A 22,108-nucleotide genomic window follows, 5' to 3' on the forward strand; every position below is an offset into this window, starting at 1 on the left:
TGGCAGATGGAACTATGATGGTGAATGAGGAAACAGGAAGAAGAGAAAGAAAAGATGTTTTTAAGTCAAAGGAAGGAAGAAATTAAGAAGTGGTGAAGGAATTAAATTAAGATGTAAGAAAATAAACTGAAAAGGAGATTAACTCTAAAATCTAACATCACAAATTGTTTTAGCCTGCTGATGTTTAACATTCTGAGATTTCTGATATCTTAATTAGCCCCACTGCAGGTTATTTTAGTTCCTTCCTAATTATCCTGCTGTATGAGTAATTGTACAAAATATAAGAAATGAGTGATTAAATCTGTAATCTGTCCTTGTGCAGTGTGGGCAGCTGATTTATTTAAACCTAAATAATGCAGTTTAAAAAAGTATTTTAGCATATTTCTCATGTTTAGAAAGACTGCTCTCTGCATCAAGTGGAGAAGAAGAGAAATATATTCCATGTTCATATTCCCCATGGTATCATACTTTTTAGTCTAACTTTCTGATAGTGGTCTCTTGTTGCAGCCATACTTACATATACAGCATACTCACACACATATATACATATACATTTATACTCATAGTCATTCTACTGGCTGAATTCCAGCAATTATTTGAATGATAAATCAATGCAGATAAAGTAAAATGTTGTTTAAGGGGCATCTTGTCATCGCGGGCTGCTATCATATCTGAAGTCACAACATACTAACTTACTTTTGTACGAGTACAAAAAAGGAGGAGTGAGATCATGGTAATAATACAAATATGATAATATTGTGTAAAAAAATCCATCACTTCTGAAACAATTTGTGTGTTCCGCAATGCTGGTTCACACTCAGTGTTATTAGTCTTTTGTACATTCATGGTTAATCTCTCTCTGCCTCGCTACACCTACACAGCTCTGAGTGTAATTAATGTGTAAGAAAATAGACAAAACACACAATGAAAGTTACAGATATTAATCAAAGAAATATATAGCATTAAAATGTATTTTTAATTCCCTAGATATATATCATAATATTGTTAATGTGATTATCGTGTAATGAAAATTAATAATATAATAATAATAATAGTAACATTTTTGATAGTTCAAAACATTTCCAAAGCTTAGTATTACTGGTGGGTCAGTTATGACAAAGTCACGCTGCACAGAAAATCTAGTAGATTTTGTATTTGATAAAGTATTTTGAATATTACTTTAATATAAACATCTCAATGAAGAGCTGGAGCGCAATGATGCAGAATATTAAAAAAAAGGAAATAAAATGTATATATAACTCTTCTATTTCATTTTAATATTTCTATTCCTAGTATATCTTTTTTTCATTCAAGCATTTTTCTTATCCAACTTGTGTATTGTGAGCTGCTGTAAGTGAATTTCCCTCATGTGGGATCAATAGTGATCAGTTTATATAGCATCACATCATAACAGAAGCCATCTCATGACACATTCCATATAGATCTAGACTGTACTCTCTATAATATTACTTACAGAGACTCAAGAATTCACACCATGAGCAAGCACTTGGCAACAGGAAAGACTTCCTTTAAGAGGCAGAAACCGAGACACGCAAGTGAATTCATGCAGCACAAATTTGTCACTCTGATCTTGAAATTTTTTTCATCTGCGTCTCTTCCGTCTTCACAAACATCCCTTTGCATAGATACTTTGCAAGTGAGCAATCCACTAATGCTGTATTTACAACTCCAGATGTGATGTCTGCCCATGTATCGACGCAGGAAACACCGAATCACCCACAATTCCTTCAAAAAGGGAACAGAGCTGTTGCTATGACCTAACCACAACATTGTCACGATGTAAAACACTTGAATGCCAAGTATGTTGGGCAGTCAAGTCCAAAAACGTAACCTAAAAATGAGCTTCACATCTGGGTTCACGCAGCAGTCTTACTTTAGAAGTGGACTAAAGTCCACATCCACGTGGGTGGACTATACGCTTTTCTGTGAATATACAGGATGATCCGTGTTGCAACCTTCAGCGTATGCAGATACTTTGTTTACTCTTGTATTCATGTTTTGTGAACTAATTTTGCCTTCGCCTATCCCCGGCTATACGCTCCTCTGCTCTCACAGGAAATCATCTGTCGCAGTGGCGTCGATGAGAAGCTGACTGGCCGCCGCAGTCGGAACAGCTCTGTCACTTCTTATCTCCTGTCATGAGCACAAAACTCATTTGTGTACGGACAACATGGCACCTCCACCGTCAACACTCCCCCGAGCCCTGTTGGCAAATATGAGTTCTCCAGCATCAGTCTCTTCACCAAGCTTTTTATATCAACAACAAAAAAAGCCTTAAAATCTTCCTCATCCTCTCTTGTTAGCCGTTATCGTACTCCTCTCATACACGAGTACCACCAGCACAGATCTGAGCCCTGCTCCCGTCATTACTAACTGCTTGTGATGCTAATAAAGGCATTACATTATTCTACTTTGCATTCATTGTAGCTCTATTACAGAAAGGAAATGTGTGTGTTTACATATACATTTCCAGAAGGCATATTGTAGGTGAAATGACCATTTCCAGGTGGTCGAAAATTAAATATTCTTCCCATAAGAAACATATTTAAAATCATGTTGACACACCAACTATATACTGAGAGCTCGGAGAATACAAATAAATACAATAAATACAAAAAAAAACAAACACCTACAAATAGAAATATGCATCACATAACCAACATCAGTAGTTTGTTACCGCTTTTACACACTTTGATTCCCGACAGCCAACCAGTTTCTGTGCATGTCAGCTGGTCACTCACCCATCACTCGGAGCCTCTCAGCACCCACCACCACCTCCTGCTCATCGGCGGAGAAGAGGAGCTTCCCAGAGGTGGATTTGACTTCAAACATCTTGCCTCGCGCTTTAAATCCATTGGATCCTAAAACCGAACACACACAAAGAGAGGAGACATCAAAGAGGAGCGACTGGAGCTGAGTACTTACTGTCCTGCAGGCTTTTCTGATGTAAACAAAATAATTATTACTCCATCTTTACATTAGAACCAAACACCATCATACTGCTTATAAATTTGGTTTAAATTCATTACACTGCTTAATATTAAACAACCACATGTTGTGTTTTACCTGGCATTGAAGCCAAAGATGACCATAACAGAAATTGTTACCTGAATAAACGGTTCAAACTTTAAGGATATTTAGACAAAGTCACATGACATTGATCTGACAGGTGTGATCTGTATTGTACTATAGTGCAGAATGACATCAATATTTGGTCAGAAAAACAACTAATTCTATACTTTATGGTGTTTTTCTTTTTGCCACCAACTTGTTAGGAAACAGTAGACTATTTACACATCCAGCAGACACAGAACAACATTTGATCACCATTTGGAGTTGTATTTCTGGCTGCCTGAGAAATGCTAGTCCAGTAGTTACTCTCCTTTTAGCTACAAGCCAGTACATTTATTAAAGCTTCTCCACTGAAAATTGTTGGAAACAACGATAACAAACAAAACAGTGAAACTGGGGGCCGAAAGCCAAAGCAGCTGAAAGACGCTAAAGAGGTGAAGGAGAGTGATAATTCTCTATGGGTTCATCACTACAAGCATCCCCTTTTTTCATTTCACAAATAAACATTTGACATATTGTTAAAATAGAAATATTGACAGATGTCAGCCCCTACACTACAAGAGCACTAATATTAACAGATATTTTTGCCAAAATATGGCTAAATACAACAAACAGCTTCTGTTACTTGCTTGTAGAGTTTGTGGGTCTTGTATCTCTAGCAACAAGAAGATGATGTGCTTTTAATCATTTCTACATGTTTTTGGGGGAAATGACAGTTATGATGATACAAATACTACCAATTACATCTATGTAATCCATGCAAACTTTGCCACCGTTCAAATTTGCTTGGTTGGGTGGCTGTTTTATGTTTTAGGTGGTTTATTCCTCACTGCAGTGATCATGTGTTTTCCTTTAAATATGAAAATCAGCTTTAAGGTTCAGGATTTACCCTTTGTCAAAGATTTCTTAGTGTTGTGTGATGACACAATGCAGATGTTTAAAAGAAAACATTCAAAATGTATCATTTTATACAACGTAACACGACACTGTGTCCATCCACCTACAGCAACAGTCTCGACAGCTGGTTTAAAGCAGGATATGCAGGTTTAGCTCTGACAAAACTGCATGCTGCTTTGGAAACATCAGCACTGTGAATGTTTGATTTCACCTCTTGAAACTATCAAAGTCAAAAATTCAAGTCTGATCACATCTAAAAGGGTGTCTGCAACAAAAAACTTTGAAAAGAACAGAACAACAACAACAACAAGAATAATTCATGATGAAATGTTTGGAGACAATTTTCTCCAGATGTGACCTGTTGGTGAAAGAGGTTTCCACCAGGACACGGGTGTAAAAAAACCCATTTTACTGAAAGTCAGCAGGAAACTTGAGAAAATAGTGTGAAACTGCCAAAAGTATGACTGGTGTCATGACAAACAATAAATAGAAAATGTAGACAACTCCCTCTAACTCAAATTGCTTTGTCTCATACAGCGGCAGAAAACACACGGCGTCTGGGGTTGGGTGGGGTGGGGGGTGGGGGGGTGCCTGATTGACACTTGCGCAATTGATTCTGTCACTCTCCATCTGGGATGTGAAGTTCCTTCCAGTACACGAACGTCGCTTAGTCTTCCAAGAGAAATATCGGAGCAGACTTCGTCTTACTCCTCCTTAGACCCAGAAGGCAAATGTCAGCACACTTTCTAATGTGAGAGACACTTCCTGTGCATGTTTACACAAAGTGATTTCCATTCACAGAAGACTGCCAACTCTATTAGAGTGTGACAGGCGGAGGATGGTTGAATGTAAAGAAGGAGTGTCCCAAAACACATGTAAAATTGTGAAATGGCCTCAAATGAAGTCAATCTGTAAAGGGACAATCATAAACAATGAATGCAATAACTCTACAAAGCCTTAATCTCATACTTAAAAGATTATATGTTCTGAATGGCAATAAAGCATCTAAAAAAATCTGTATAAAATGTGACATTTACCCAAGGAGAACATAAAAGGAAAAACTCTCTTCAATGACTAGTGGGACATCTAAAAATGTTACATGTCGTGCATCTGTTGCAGCTGATGTCGTCAGTGATGTCAGGTTTGATATTTTTTGAAAAACGAAACGATGCATCATATCAAAAGAAAACATCAGTAAACTACATGAAAGCTGCTCCAACTGAATCTTACCTGTTACAAGTTGCGTGAGAAGCTGGTTGTTGCTGTTGACGATATTGACCGACACGTTTCTGGACGATTGCAGGAACAGCGGGCGGCCCTGCGAAGAAATGGACATGGTTATTTGATTTGTTTGTAGTGCATCGGTTATATGGCTGATATTTTCACTAAATGATTTTCCAGGCTGAAATAATTCATGATAACAATATTGTCACAATATTTATAGAAAATCTAAAAAAAACAAGTAACGATATGAATTAAAGTCATTTTTACTTTTATTGTGTTTTTTTTTTCTTTTTTGGCAAATGAAATACAATCAAAATCTGAGTGTAGAAAGGTAGAGGGAGAAAAACGTGTACAATAACACAGAGTGGGAACCACAAAGGTAGATTGTAAAGAAACAGAAATTATAAAAGTCACTGGATTAGAGAAGTTATTAGCAGCATATCCATAACAACATGTTTCTCAAATACATTTTAAGCTGAGCTCTGGAATATTGCAGCATCCATAAATTGGTATTCCACTATTAATATACTTTTTTAAAAAGAGGAGTAGTGACAAAAAAGTAGGGCAAAAAAATCACTGGCTAAAAAAAGAAACAACAGATATGGACTCTCGTGGGACACCACTGACTGAATTAGTTCTTGAACTATACTTGTGAAGACCATCATTCGCATAATACACTTACAAATCCCTGAATAGACTATCACAAGTATATGTTACAAAAACCTGTATGCTGACTTCCCAGCTAGTCCACATACTGTAGTGGTACAATTATTAGGTTAGGCAAAAAAGACAAAATGACAAAGTTATGGTTCTAGAAAAATCATGGTCATGGTTACTGTTGGGAAATTATTCGTCTTTTCGACCATCAAGGTCGAAAAACACCTAATGTTGTCAGATGATGCTGAAATGCAGGTTGGCCCACCGTCTGACCCGACTTCTCTCTCTCAGGCATTTTGAGATAGTTGCTCTGACTTTGCTACTTACAGATTAAATTCATGACCGGAAAGACCGGAAAAGGGTTGTTTGTTAAACATTTAAAAGGTTTTTCTGACAAATGACTAATGCTGTGGTTTTTAGGAGGGAGCAGTATCAAATACCCTTCGGCTCAAGAATGTCCTCACTTTCAAGGTGTCTTCATGAAGAGGTATAAAACCATGATTTTACAGGGTTTTTTGTCCTTAATAGGGGGCAATATGGAAGTATATTAAAAGGTGGTAAATTTGACACTGTCAGAAAAGAAAAAATAAACCTGAAGTCATATGAGGTGGACTTGGTTAAACCATTATCTTTAGCATGCTGAAGTCAGATCCTAACAGCTAATACTAAAGAACTTCACTTAATCCACAACCCCACATGCATCAATATGAAACTGTTTGTGTGATGGAGTAATTCAAACATCTTGGACCACTGACCTCCACAAACGCTGCTAACAAAGTCTCTCTGTTGCATCTCTATAAAGTATAATCCGACCCAGTCTCCTCTATTAGTCTCTGTGTTTTTTCAACATGGTAACTGCGTCCAATAGACACAAACTCAACTGCATAGCCATTACATGCAGAGCACATAGTATAGCACATGACCCCAGCCAACCTTCAACCCATTCTTCATAGTGCACCCATCCAGTCGTAGATAGAGATCACTGGCCTGGAAACAGGCATGCTATTGCACAAGTTTTGGCCCCTCTTCCATAGCATCGCTCAACAAAATAGCTTAGTAACTGTCAGGTGTATATGTAATCCAATGTCCGATTTCTTTCTTGTGGTTATGTTGTGGTGTATAATGCATCTATGTATTTATGTGAGGCTATGTACAGACAGAGGCAACAAATTTCCTTGAAAGGCCTTATCTTATTTTGCTCAAAGAGCTACTGTGCTAACCGGCTCACAGAGCTGCAAGACCTTTAATCTTGGTTGTCTTTTATGGTTCTAACTGTGTTTCCTGTCAGCAACTTGAGACAGATCACCTGACTGGCACGCACCTGTGCAGACGTGTAGGCTGGCCTTTTATAAGCTGAGCCAGCTGTAATACTGTGAAAAAAAAGGTACAAAAGCACAACCACACGCAGAAACATGAATACAAATGTCTAACTTCACACTCAAACACACACAAACCAGAACTGTCCAAGCGCATAGACTTCAGCCTTCTGCTCCGTTTGATAACTTTTATGTCCCAGAGTGCCCTGCACCTCTGTAATGCTGATCACGTCGGACACTCTGCTCTTTCTGTGCCCGAGTAATCTTCATGCCTCAGTCAACTTCTTAATTAGAGATAACGGCCTGACCATTGTGCTGTGCTCGCAGCCACGGAGGGGATATGCCTTGTGTGTATATTACTGATAACATTATGGCTCTTGCCAAACTTATTGAAGTTCTCACAGTAAATACACCAAAATGTATGATATGGACATAAGAAGTTATTAAAATAACAATGTGATGGGAACTCAATGTTAAACTAAAATCAAAGTTTGAAATAGTTAAGAAGTAGACGGAGACGCTACTGTGTTGATAATTACATTAAATCATTAGGCTCATATTAATTTGAGCACATCAAGTTCGACAAGTTCACTCCGTCTTTCAAGTAACCAGTTGAAGTCTGTGTGTGACTAAAACTAGCGTGATTTTAAAATTCTGTTAATGCCTGTTAATGTTAAGTGCCGCGGTAACAATTTGTCATTTTTAAATATTAAAGAAATTAAACCAGCATGCCCAAACACCATTGTCAAAATGATCCCTGCATGGAATTCAAAAAAAATCTTTTGTGTCAGGTTAAAGTGGCTCTCCACCACAGTTGTCCAAGTCAAACCTTGTTGCTCGATAAGAGAAGCTCTTTGGTTTTACCCACATTTATGGTCAAGCACACTCTGTCAGTACCAGTGCACAAACAGTTTATGGAAGTGCTCTTGAGTAACATACTGTAGTTGTTAAAAGCCACCAATTGGGATCCAACTAAAACTTCCTTAAAACAGCTTTCTGACAAACTGTACTTCAAGGCCAGAAATCAAAAAAAGGGAGTGCAACTGTACAGGGACTGAAAAGCTGCCTGTACACACAACACAAGACAAAAAACAAAACAAAACAGAAGAACTGACAGGTTTTTTTACTTGTCTTGAAACAAAAGTGAAACATTTCATTTCATTTTAAATCATTTTGGTGCTACACTGACTTGTAATTGGGCCAATGGTGTCTCTGTTGTCCGTACACCTGTCCTTGTACTATGTAACATTGTACTCCAGGTATAATAGCTCAAAAAAGGTATGCAACACTTGCACTGATTTTGGTGAAACTGCATCAAATTTCCCTCTGATGTAACTTTCATGATTTACAGCGTTTCCTGATGGACAGTAAAGTAAACTGCTGCTAACTATAGCTCATTTTTTTTAGCCTGGCTACCCGGACTGTGAGCTCAAAGCACCAGGGGAGTGTTAGTGTTTGTACTGCAGGTTTTTGTTGGACAACCAGGAAGAGGAGGTTTTCCTGCCCAGAGACCTGGTGTCATGTCAGACCCGGAGCTGGGACAACAGCCAATTTATCCAGACACAGCAGCTTTTATGGACATAGTTACTGGTGAAGAGACCAAAGAGGATGTTGTTTATGGAGGAAGCTAAGAAGAGGAAAGGATAATGACCGAACAAGAGGCCACTAGAGTAAATCCTGGATTGACCTTGTTGCTAGTGAGAGCCTTTAAAAGGTTGAAAGACCTTTTAGAGTTGAGCTTCTTGCTGTTGGACTAGTACATGTAAGTAATATTAGATGGCTGCTTTATTGCACTTGTATGATGTCTGGCTGTGTAGTTGCTGACCCTTATTTCGCCATCTCCTTACATGAAGGAGAAAATGAAACTTAAACTTACAATCCACCCAAAGTGGCGTCTACTTCTATACTTTGGCCAATGAACTTCTGTGAAGTGTGATCTCAAACCACCTTTTTGGGCCCAACAAAAGATTTCAATACAATTCTCTTGGAATTGTCAACCTTTGCCAGCAATGGTCAAAAATCAAACAGTGTATAGAGGCTTTGAGTTGAATGCAGTTGTGCCTCAGTGTGCTGAGGAGGAGTCACTGCTAACTCATCAGCTCTCATGACCTGCAGCTGTGGTGAAATCAATAACACACAAAAGATGGAGAACATGAAAAACATGACTAATCTGTCAAAAGTGCAGTATACATAAGCTGCTTCACAATAACCAATATCAGTCAGTCCATCCATTCATTTGTCCACCTCAACTGGCTCCTTTCAGTGCCAATTAGCAGTTCTACTCTGACCTCCCTCTCTTCCATTATGACGGTGAGCTGTGAAACTTGAAATTACTTTTATATACTGCTTTGTAAGCAACATTACCTACAGTGGAAGGTGGTCGGCACACCCCCAAGTTTGCCAGTTTGGAGAAGCAGACATAAGCACCGGCATGAAGCTAAGCAATGTACTGCTATAAAAGAAGCAGCAACAAAATCTATTGAGCTACCTAAAAAATGAATAAATATCAGTCTAAGTGAACACTATAGTATAGAATATTTTCACCACTTTACTTGTTAGACAGTCCTTTTCTTTTTTTTAAAGATTATTTTTTTGGGCTTTTATGATAGTACAGCTGAAGATAGACAGGGGAAGTGACACGCAGTAAATGGCCGTCCGATGCGGGATTCGGCTGCAGCGTGGACTGTAGCCTCCACACATGGGGCGGCCGCTTAACCCACTACGCTACCGACCGCCCCAGACATTCCTTTTCAATGGGAAAGTGAAGCACTTATTTCCTTCTTTTCAATGACACCAGACTTTATTGTACAAAAACAGCAATTGTGCCTACCTCCATCTGCAGCAACTAATGTTAAAACACACAGTAACAGACACACACGCGCACAAGCAAACAAAAAAAAAACTTAACTCAACAACTGTATTTTCCAAGGTAAAATGACTATATTTTTCAATGAAATCTGGTGGCTTTGGAAAGAGCATTGATAATAACACTAGACTGCAAGGTAAAGCAATGAAAATGAATATAGCATACTGACTAATACTGTTTTTTTTTTATTTTTAGGTATGTATATTTTAGGTGGATAACATATATTTTGTTTCTACCCTGGTCCTCCTGTCTGCTTTTTCAAACTGGCTGTATGCTGACCGCTATTTAACCGTAGGTAATACACAGACTATGAATCAGTACCCCATACAACCACACTTTGAATAACCCAAACTATCTTTTTAATGCCCTCTGGATTACACTTTACCTCATTATTAATGTTTCTGCCAAGATGCAAAATACAAAATGTATCTGCAAAACAGTGTTTCCAATTAGTAATCATCAAATTGAACTGAAACGAGAGATTTTTTTCAACATTTAACTGAAACTACTTCCCATAACTTCTGCAAACCATGGATATCCGTATTAGAGTCCTGGGGCATTATTTATTTCGCTCCAACCTCTATCAGGTCCTTGTATCCATTAGTCAGGAAAATGGGGCAGTCCATGTTCAGCTAGTAAGCAGAGACAATGTATAAAATGTCGTTTTTCTTCACAGGACCAGGCTTTAGCTTCAGAACCACACCCACAGTGCGTTATGTTTCATAGCAGCCAGCTTATCGTTCCAGCTCCCTGCACTGTTTTTTCTCCTGCTACAGTCTCTTGAAAATGCCTGAGAGACAGTACAGCAGGAGTCCTTTGGGGCTGTACGTGTACAGTACATGCGTTTAGTTTGTTGTTGTGTGGTGCCTCTGATCCACACCGTCTCCCTCTTCTCTTCGTTACTAATGCAACAGACCATATTACTCCCAGCAGGATGCCGCTCACATAGTGAGAAATGAGCAGAGAGGAAAACAGAGGGGTTAGACGAAAAACTACGAGAAAGATATGTGAATTGGAGTTGGTTATAGAAATGTTTTGTTGGAGGCAGAGCTGCTCCAGACTACAAAGAAACAGCTCACTGGCTGAATTTAACCTCAGACATAGATCTCCAGTTTAGTGTCCAGCCTTAGTACATAGGTATTGGAGTTGATTAGTTGGTTAGTTGATTAATCAATAGAATGACTGCTCACTTATTTAAAATGTAAACTCATTTATTTAACTAAAAGCTGAATATTTGCTGCTACCGGATCCTCATGTGTGAGGATTTATTTTCACAGAAAATTGGGTTTTTGGCAGCATGTCAGACACATCATCCATAATGATACTTCAGGAATATCATTAAGCTAGCTAATACAAGCTAAATGTCAAAGTTAAGCGATTAAGGTATCTGGCAGCACTTTACATTACAGCTTGGTTATGACATTGTTATTATGGGGTAATAGTTAATTAGTTAAAACAGGTAATAGATTATTATATATAACAATTAAATATGTAATTACCAATGAAATAACTTGGTATTAACATTAGGTTTATCTAAATGACATTAGACTAAAATATATGTAACATGCTAAGGAGCAAAAACAATGACATTAGACTAAAATATATGTAACATGCTAAGGAGCAAAAACAAAGGCTAATTATTAATATGGTGACATTGATTGGGAAATAACATGATAATGAGGTAATATAAGTTCACATTTTTGCAACATTATACACTACTCAGTGTACTACCTTCAAAAATGTGTAATTACCATATTACAGTGATTAAATGTTTCCATTGTATTCCAAACATTCCCTTGTTTAAGGTTGTTACCTGAAAATACTTAGTTTGTATAATATTCATGTGTCAGGGCTGCAAAATGCTAAACTACATCATAATAATGCAAAGAGCTATTTTCAAAACCATTTTTATGCAACTTAGGGGCAACACTGACATAGTATTTATGATCTTTACAAAAAACATGCTCATATACACATCAAGCAGATATAAAATATTAGCTTTCAACTTAAAAACTTCAGTATTCTATTGCCTTTTAACATTGTTTTGGTCTTCATTACCTCAAAGGGGAAATCCTGTATCTGTCTCCTTTGCAGCTAAATGCTTCACAATGTTTAGTAGCTACTCTGTAACTTTGTTCATATACAAATATTAAGCAGCCTTAAGTGATGTGATTGATCTGTATCATCCTGTGCTATAAAAGCTAATTTATGACACTTGATTGTCATGGTTACTTTCTGAATCTGGTCTGAATCCTGTTAGGAAGTGGTTTTATGTAACATTCAAGTAACAATGTCTCAATTCACTGGAAATTAAGCTAAATTCAGAAAGATTGAGGCCTAAAAAGACAAAAGACAAACGGAGAGAAAACTCGATCAGTAAAGGAAATACTGAGTAATACATAGAGAGCAGACTGCAATAATATTAACAGAGGAATAACCGCAACACATTTTTATTTCATCTGTCCATCTATCCTCTCCTGGTCCGACCAATTCCCTTTTCCCAATACCTTTGCTTTGGTATTACTATTCCTTTCACCTCTTCTGCTAAACTACCAGCCATCTATCCTTCTTTTCTATTCTTTTATTCTTCTGCTCTAATGTTTTCTATCTTGTCCTAACTTTTACTTCCTATTCGCCCTTTCCTTTTTCTCTTCTGACTTTCATATTCATCTCCATTCTACATTTTACCAATTGTCCGTCCCATTATTACAATAATGGGGAGAGAAATCTTCTGTACTTGCAATACTGGTCTGGCGCCAACTCTGGATTTCTTCAATGGTTCAATAGGTATCTTTTTAAATGTTTGTGATAGATGTTAGCTTGCACCATCAAAATCAGTTAAATTATTAACTAGATAGCCGCATCGGTCATTCATACATGCTTCTGGTGCTCTTGGTGAAATCAGGACTTCATTCTTACATTAATATTTTACTGTGTCTTAAGCACAACATGTTCGCAGCATGATGTTGTTTGAGCCTGTGCACCTCCTGCGCAGAGCTGCCTGTCAAATCATGCTCGCCGGCTTTCCCATTTCTCTCGTTCTAATTCAGTCCTCCTCCATCTGTCTCCCCGGCCCTTGCTCTATTACTACTTCTTCTCTCTCATTCCTCATCTCCATCCTTATTCTGCTTTCTTTTGCTACTTCACTCTCATTTGCTCCTCTCTGCTCTCTCATCTTCATCTCCATCGCTCCCTCTCAGCTTGTGTAAGGTCCTAGACGGCAGAGGTAAAGCGTGCTGCTCTCTAGCATTATCAAGCCATCCGTCCACTAACTGCACACAGCTGTTATTACAGCCAGAGTACAAGAGACAGAAGGAGAGAGTGCCTATCACTTTATCGTGCCCATCTCTCCGTTTCTCTGACATCTCTAGGCTTGGATACTCCTCCTGTAGTTGTTATGAGGGCAGCAGGAAGCACATCAGAATGCTAATTTTGTAAACAGAACATACCAGGGGATCTCAGACAGGATTTGCATTTGAATCAGTAAATGTCAAAGATTTCCTGAAAGAAAACCGATGCTGAAGTTGTGGCTCTGTGCAGAACACTGGAGAAATTACGTTGCTAACACTGACAGGATTGTTGCATACCTTTGCTTACCCACAAAGACCACCTGGTGTTAAAGAGGTGTACTGATTTCGCCATATGGTGATTGTCATGATGTCTTATCATCCTGTCTTGACATGACAAGACATGAAATTAGATGACACTACTTCTGTTGTTACGGCATGAAATGACACAAAACATCTCATGACACATCTCTTATCTTGTCACAACAGGTTCATTGTTTTTCTTTACTTAACCTCATGTGAATGATAACATATGTAATGATAGATATATATTTATAGATATATACATATATTATTTTGGATGGCATGGCATGAGTTGAATCTACATGTTTTATGATATGACACACCATGACATTGTATTTTTATGGCATGACTAATGACAGTATAAAGAATGGACAGCCTGAGTGATATCACCCATAGGTTTCCAAAACAACATTTTGAAGCTGAACATATGCGGCGCAAATACAGATTTTAGCACTTCCACATTGACTTCATTTCCCTTTGGGCACACTGGTCGCAATCTTGAAATGGCCATAAGAACAGGCACAAATGGCTAAAGGGACTTTTATTGGCTGGATATCTCTATCGCTCTGCCACTAGGACATCAGGGACAAGTTTGGAGTACAACTGCTCCTTTAGCTTGAAAGAATCGCCTCCCCATGGAGGGGAGGTGACACAATGACCTACAGCACACTGGATTGGACAGACTACATATCCTAACTGACATGGGAACACTCAGGGATCCCCCAGGAGTAGTGGGTGGAGAGTGGTACATGGGCTTCTCCGCTTTCTCTGCTGGCACCACAAACTGAACAAAATGTGTAGCAGGAAATAGATGGATAGTTTTCAGCTAATCTTGTGAGAATATGTTGTGTCTTTCCAGCCACAAAATCCATATTAGGTTGGTTTTGGAAAGCCTCGGCAAACAAGATTAAAGCTTTGTTAGAGCAACATTTAGACACGTAATAAAATCAATACAAATAGTGAAGGCAGGTGGAGTGGAATAATGTGTGATACTTCCCAAAAAGATTGTCGCACAAGCTTTTTTCCACTGTGAGAAAAAATAGCCTAACCAAATTTACAGTCACACTCATAGACACTTCACACCATTACACCTTCTCACCTCATATTGAGCGTTGCCATTCATACACAGTTTAACTACTTTTTTTTGTCCTCGAAAGTAATTTGCACTTAAATTGAGGTAACACGGGAAGCATTCATTTGAGAATTCACACATGACACTAAAACACTGTTAGTTTAATGATTGCTGATGCTGATTATTCCGGGACTGATGCAGCTTTAGGTGTCATGTCCCTGTACAACTCACATATGGCTTAGCAGCATAAGCATGGTGTAGACTTTGCACACAGACACCAAACTCAAAGTTCATTGAAGCCCCAACTATCATTACGCGCCACATCAATGACTTTCTGTGAGCAACTTACTGGTTTGGACTGGATTTCTTTGGCATAGAGGGGTTGCAGGAACTCAGAGTCCCCTTCCAGTTTCAGGCCCTTCTCTGTTATTCTGAGGTTGCCCATGCCGTCCTGTCAGGAACAAAGACACAGTCACAATTAGTTTATATTCCTTTCTGGTGTTTTTAGAGCAAGTAAATATCAACTGCTCATGCATCTCACACGTATCATCAAACATAAATAAAATGCAATTTCTTAAAAAAAAAAAGTGATTGAAAAGATGAGAGAGTTTTGCTGCCCCAGTCTCCTCAGACAGGTCAAGCATATTCCAATCAACAGAAAGTTTCTGCCATGTTTCTGATTCAGCCTCTAAAACAACAACTCACTGTCTTCCTTCATTAGGCTTTCTGACAGCACAACAAGGTGACAGAAGGAAAAAGAAGCTATAAAAGTAGCTTGATCACATGCAACCTATTGTCACGTGACCAAAGTTTACTTGGTTGAAGTGATTACTGAAAAAGCTAAAAAGTGAACTTTGAGTGTGTTTCCAACGCCATTAAGCAGGCATTAAACAAGTTACAGAGTTTTATTCATTATTTTTATTCCTGCTGCCATCATCAACATCAACATGTGCAGCAGTTGTGGCCAAGGCAAGACTTGTCATAGTATTCCTCTCATGTATTTCCTGCCAATATGGTGCAGAGCCATGAACACAAATCTCCGGCTGCATTCAACACCTGCCATTTTATTTTCTGACACCTGCAGTTTGATCACAAACACCTGTTATTTACCTGTGTGTCAAGACAGCTGCATGGGGAAAAATTAAACTTAATATCACACACGCCTGATGCCGTGAGGAAAGATGTTATTTTGTGACACACTCTCTGATCACCAGCTACATTACAAACTCTGTGCACGAACCACATTAGAATCATTAAACTGTCTCCGTGGTTTACCAGCAGCTCTAATCTCGTTTAATCTTTTTTAATGCAGTGGTGGTGGTTCAAACTTGACTTCAGCGTTAAGATTACAAACAGATCTATTGGCGAACATGATGGACGTAGCATGTATAATAAAGGAACCCAGTCTCATACTATTAGAGATTATTATAGATGTGCCATATTTAGTATTCAGATAATCATGCCAGCAATGTTTTTATACAGGAATATGTGAATTTTGTGCAATATTGTATCTAAAACATTAAGTTTAAGAGTTTAATTGAAACAAAATAACGCTAATAAATTGTAATAAAGTTGATGTAAAATATAAAAGTATATAATGTTGTAAAGACTGATGTTGTAAAAGCTGATGATTTAACAACGATCCCCCTCCTTCTAGTTGGTGAGTTTGAAACTGAATGAGGAGAACACAGCTGCACATTTTAGCAGTCAGTCAATCAACCAACAGAATGTCCTAAAGTTTGGTTTGAACTTTTCAGAATAAAACCTCCCAATTCAGCTTGAAAACAAACCAAACAAAACAAACATTGCTGTTATTTGCATTTTATTTTGTAGGCAAAATCAATGAAGACAAAGTAATTCCTGTTTGCAACTGTTGCCACAACGAAGGTCTATTTCAGCACCAGGCCAAAATTTATTCCTGTCGGGTCACTCTAGCAACGTAATTATAACTTCAATAAGAAATACGATAAGACTAAGTTCAAATTACGTCCTTAACTAATTTAAAATTAACTTTTGTATTTTGTTCATAGTCTTGTTTACTTTTTCAAACAAAGACCCAAAGGATACATTTAGTTTCTCTCTCTCTCTCTCTGGAAGCCAACCTAATTTAAACACAGCAAAACACGCTTACACATGCTGCATTTTTTAAATTAAGTGAAGTATTTTAAGATGGCAGCAGGTATAGAATATGTATTCATAAAACTGAGTATTTAAATGAGTGAAGCAGCAACCCTGAGGCTAGAAAAATGTGTTTGTGTCAAGTTTGTCACTGAATGATTTTCACATTTAGTGCATCAAATACAGTCAGGGTATCTAAAATTAAGCCTTCGTCTTCTATGTACATCATTTCTCTTTTCTCCCAAGATCTCATAAAACTAAGGGAGCAACTTGTCATTCAGTCAAAGGTATTGCAGCAGTGTTGCAGATGCTTCATTGTCTCAGCCTGTGCACCCAAACAGCAACAGACAAAAGGATATTAACCGGTGATGATAAGAGGAGATTTGGCGAGAGGAGACTGGCTCAGGCACTGCTTTGATTCAGACAAGAGCAACAAGGCTGACCCTTCATTTTCCATCCAGTCATTATATATTTTTGAAAAAAAAAAAAATCACCCACTGGAAATATAACAGACGTCAGTGTGATAGAAGAAAGCCACATTATTGGCCCATGTGATCTTCTACTGCAAAGAATTTTCTTTTTTTGTTTTGTTTTCCCACCGTCTCTTGATCCCACGGGTTCTGATGAGCAAATGGAGATCAAGACCCCTTGAAATCTCAAAGCAACTGAGGACTGTTTTCAAGCCTCCTCCATGTAATCCTAAGCAACTGAGGACTGTTTTCAAGCCTCCTCCATGTAATCCTCGCGCCCCAAACACCTCCTCCTTTTGTGTAAAACATTAAAATTCTGGCACTGTTGTGGCAACGGCGGGGGGGGAGGGGTGGGGGGTGGATGAGGTCTGGACGTGTTGTGATTGTGAACTATCCCCAGGTGGAAATCAGCAGGCCTGTCAGGGGGAGGCCCGACAGACGTTATTTAAACTCAATTCCTGACACTTTGATGACGAAAATCACCTGTAAGAAAGGAGACATATATTTTCTCATACTTGAGAAGTCCTCAGAATATTCTTAAATACAGGTGTTCATAGATATATTGAGTTCTGTCAGAGAGTCACGTGGTCTCTCCCGCTGGCTAGTTCCTATCTTAGTCTGGATAATCGCAGAGGAGGCATAATAGCTGAAGAGTAACGTTGTGCTCTGTATTTCTGCCTCTCCATTCCGCATGCTCGTTTCTCTGTCGAGATAAAGTCGCAACACTTAGTAACAAAGAATGTGGACACTCAAAATACTCTCCTAAATTGGTTCTTTTTCTGAGAGATATAACTGACTGAAAAAAAAAAAAAATTATTAATGTAGACATTTAGGTGTTTTTCTTCTTCTTTCTTCTTATAGGTCAGGAAGAGAACTGCAAATACGCAATAGAATGAGGAGGAGAAGTGTGTCTGAAATGAAAAACCATTCAGGGTAAAAGTGCTCATAAAAAGTTTAATAAATGTCTGCGAAATGAAGGTACTGTTTCCCCACACTCAGCTGCATCTATCCCCATTACTGAAACGCACTCGAATTCGGTAACTGCATAGATGCTGACACAAAGTTGATTTTAGAGGCAATATTACAGTACTAGTAGCTATAAAGGGCATTAGTGAGAGACACTCAGGTGAGGAGTGCGGAAATGCAGCGTTTGATATGATGTATGATGATATATTCATACAAACAAAGACAGGAGGATGACTACGAGACAGTTTAAACGTTTTAGCATCGTAGAGAGGCACACTTCTTTTTACTTTCAGTATTCATACACTTTAAACATGCTACTTCACCCAAGCATCACACCTTGAATTTTGACCCTTTTCCTCATCCTTCTCTCACAGTTTGTGCGATTTTAAATGGGTGCTACATTACTTCGCATTCCCTTGGAGACACAACAATGCAGCTGTTCATCATTCTTTTGTCTGTTATTTATTTATTTTCTCATAGTTATGTCCTTGTCATCTTTCAGTGCGCAAAGGATTGTGAGTAAAAACAGCCAGGTAAGCATGCGGGCTTGAATACTGCAAAATGTCATCGGATGTGGTAAAACATCCCAGTATTTTTGGCAGTCTGCATTTGATTGCATTCTATGATATCATATATAAACACATAAATAGTATGATAGTACTAGAGTCCTGTTTACTAAATAGTGCATTATATTGGCATTTGGGCCCATTGTGATGAAATTTCTTTGAGTATCTTCGAATGTTTCATGTCTCTTAAAATCTGTACCAACCTGAGTTAAAACGATACGTAATCTCTCTCTCTCTCTTTGACAAGAACCATCCAAACTGTTTCTCTGCTCCTCTGGTGCCACTTCACCACATTTTGTGCAGAAAAGAAGCAATAAGAATAAACGCTCTTGCGGTCATGGTTTTTATTTTAAATCAATTTAAACAAAGGATTATGCAAACAATGACCCAGTTGGGGATTCAACTATCTGAGGTTTGTTTTAAAAGGGCACACACTACGCCTGTCAGCGATGAAGCAAAAGGATTCAGAAGTGGCCAAAATGTCAGTTTAATGCTTTAACACTTTAGAGTCAACTACTGAGTGTTGTTGAAACAGGAACATGTAAATCAGTGATTCTTGAAACAGCATTAGTTTTAAGGCCTTGAAGAGACTTGGCCTGTTTCAGCACCATGGAGAGAGACAGACAAACAGAGTTTTGCCATGAACAGCCACAAACCATAAGAAATCTGCAACGATAAGTACGATTAGTATGATTAATATATAATAGTAGATTTTTAAATTAGTTTAGGATGTAACTTTGGGACATTTTACACAATTCTCTGACATTTTTAACAGCTACTCACTTAATCCAGAAAATGATTGACAGAATAATTAGTTGAAGTCCTAAACCACAGTAAACCCTTTCTTATTCTTATTCCTCTCCGTGATATTTAAAACCAATCCTCTGACCAAAAAGTCTCCATATCATAACGATTAGATCTGTTTTTACTGAAGAACTAATGAAACGCTGCTAACTCGGTGACAAACACACTGCATGTCCTATAACTTCTGCACAATAAAAGCATCCCAGCCGCTGAAACTGAGCTCCAAACAGATAAATAGGTTTTTTCTCTATGGTCTCCACACTTGAGGACACAGCTGAGGGATTGAGATCGTCACAGGTCTCAACTGCCTACAATAGAGTAAACTCTTGAGTGTCTAATGAATGAGTGACAAACTGAGTTCTGTCTCAGTCATCCTGCAAACCGCCACATGCAATAACGACAAGAATAGTGACAGTGAGGCAAAAACACTTGTTGCCCGTTTGACGTCACGTGTCTTCCTGTTTTTTTTCGGGATTCTTTTCAATGTGATGAAAGCTAAAGAGGAAACCGGCGTGCAGCAAAAGTAGGCCACGGAACGCAGCTAAAGTATGTTAGATAATAGCAGTGTGGATGCGAGAGCGCTATTCATTTTGTTCATCCGAAATTCAGCTGCATCCATCAGTCACATCACGAATCTGCGTCTTACTGAAAAACTGCAATTAGATGAGACTCAAAGCACCGAGCGCAGCTGCACTGTTTCGCACTTTTTTTTTCTTTACTAGTCAAAATGCTTTTTCTGTCTTTTTATTCTCTGCAGTGAGCGGCACAGCGAGGTGAGGCGAGGCGAGTCTAGGCAGCAATGAATAATTCAGGACTGCTCTTACCAGGACAGAGGCCTCTGAACACTCAGGTGTTGCCTCTTCTCCTACCCCCTCCTGTCCTCTACCTCCTTTTCCCTTCCTTTCATCTTCTTAAAATCCTCAACCTTGCTCGGTCAACTTGCTGATCATCCCGTTTGGAAGTTCCTCTCGCCCCATCTCACCCCCCCCCAATCTATGGCTTGTCCTCTCTCATTTTCCCCTCCTTCCACTTCTTCTCTCTCTCTCTCTCTTGCCAGCCACTTTTGCTTTCAATCTTTCTCTTCACCTCCTTTCATCCCTTTCTTCATCAATTCAGTCTGGAGCTGAAAGGTGTTTTCGGTTCAGACGGAATAAAATTCAAAATAACTCAAAACAAACGGATTGTGATGTGATTCAGATGGAAGTCATCACTGTGACAATGATCACAAAATCTACTTAATAAATAATACTGAGGGATGAAGACAAACAACATATTTTTACCCACAGCTGGAAGAATCCAGTGATGCTCAGTCGTAACATCTCTGCAAAATCTTTCCCCAGTCTGAGCGAAATTTTGCCCTCCAGACAACGGGACCTTTTCTATTACTGAGTAAGCATATTTTATGTATATTTCATATTATATTCAATTCATAACAATAACAGAACAGAACAACTGATGAACTGAATAATTCACCCAAACAGTCAACGCAATAACTGCAGGAAGTTTGTGTCAAATGAGTGATTTAAATTAGTTTTGAACGGATTATTTCCTGTGAATATAATAAAATATAATATATATTGTTAGAGCCATTTTGTATATGTATATAAGGCGATAAATAATGCAGATTAGTTGCATATTGCATATATTGAAGTTACAAGAATGCCTATTAGTTTAATTGTAACTGCACTCTTCTTATTGGCTGAGACGTGTAATGTGATATGTGCATATTTTGTTTTTGGTTGGAAAAGATGGAGGCGAGGAGAACACACTAGTTTCTGACCGTGCTCGTAATTATTTTTTGGATTACTGCAGTTTTATTGTTTGTCATGCTCAATAGAAAGAATTTCAATAAATCACAAGAATGAAAACTGTGGAGTTTTTTGGACACAGACACACGTCAACTACATCCTCGTGCTCCATAGCTTTAGAGTGTGTTTAAAAGTAAAAAGCGACGAAACCACACTAACATATATAATAGAGATGAGTTTTCTTGATATTTTTAGTAGCTCTCTGTCTGTATTATGTTTTTTTTATGTTTAACAATCATACATACTTAATTGTCTTCTTTCTTATTAGATTCAGTGTTTTCTTCTCATTGTTCCATGAGCTCTTTGGTTGTTTATTTACAGAACATGTCAAAAATGGATCACCAATCACCAATCACCAATCACCGATCACCAATAATCACCTGAAAAAAGGGAACTGTTATATTTTTGTTACCTTCAAATCAGCCTTTTATATCCACAGTCATGGTGGACTCTCTTCCACTGAGACCAGAGTCCAGAGTGGACAAACTAAACACCTTTTGTGGTTTCTCTATCATGTTAGGAAGAAGAGGATGAGGCGAGAGGGGTGCAATCAGCAACTACACCACTAGATGCCACTAAATCCTACGCGCTGCCCCTTTAAGTGCAAGACTGTTTAGCAGAGAGTGAAGGCTCTGTGGATATAGTTTGTTTCACCGTGCCC

The 22,108-nt window shown here is 38.4% G+C and overlaps 1 protein-coding gene across 3 annotated transcripts in view; it reads right to left on the reverse strand.

Moving 5' to 3' along the window:
• The window catches only part of sgcd (sarcoglycan, delta (dystrophin-associated glycoprotein)), a 318,522-nt gene that overhangs the window by 63,697 nt on the left and 232,717 nt on the right, over positions 1-22,108 (reverse strand). For all 3 annotated transcript variants that reach the window (XM_027273262.1, XM_027273261.1, XM_027273263.1), the window contains 3 exons: positions 15,065-15,166; positions 5,221-5,308; positions 2,763-2,882 (listed from right to left, as the gene is read on the reverse strand). In XM_027273262.1, the coding sequence (XP_027129063.1) occupies positions 2,763-2,882; positions 5,221-5,308; positions 15,065-15,166 (310 nt within the window). The remainder of the gene's footprint in view (positions 1-2,762; positions 2,883-5,220; positions 5,309-15,064; positions 15,167-22,108) is intronic.

The sequence above is a fragment of the Larimichthys crocea genome, chromosome XXII (genome assembly GCF_000972845.2).
Source record: "Larimichthys crocea isolate SSNF chromosome XXII, L_crocea_2.0, whole genome shotgun sequence".
NCBI lineage: Eukaryota > Metazoa > Chordata > Actinopteri > Sciaenidae > Larimichthys > Larimichthys crocea.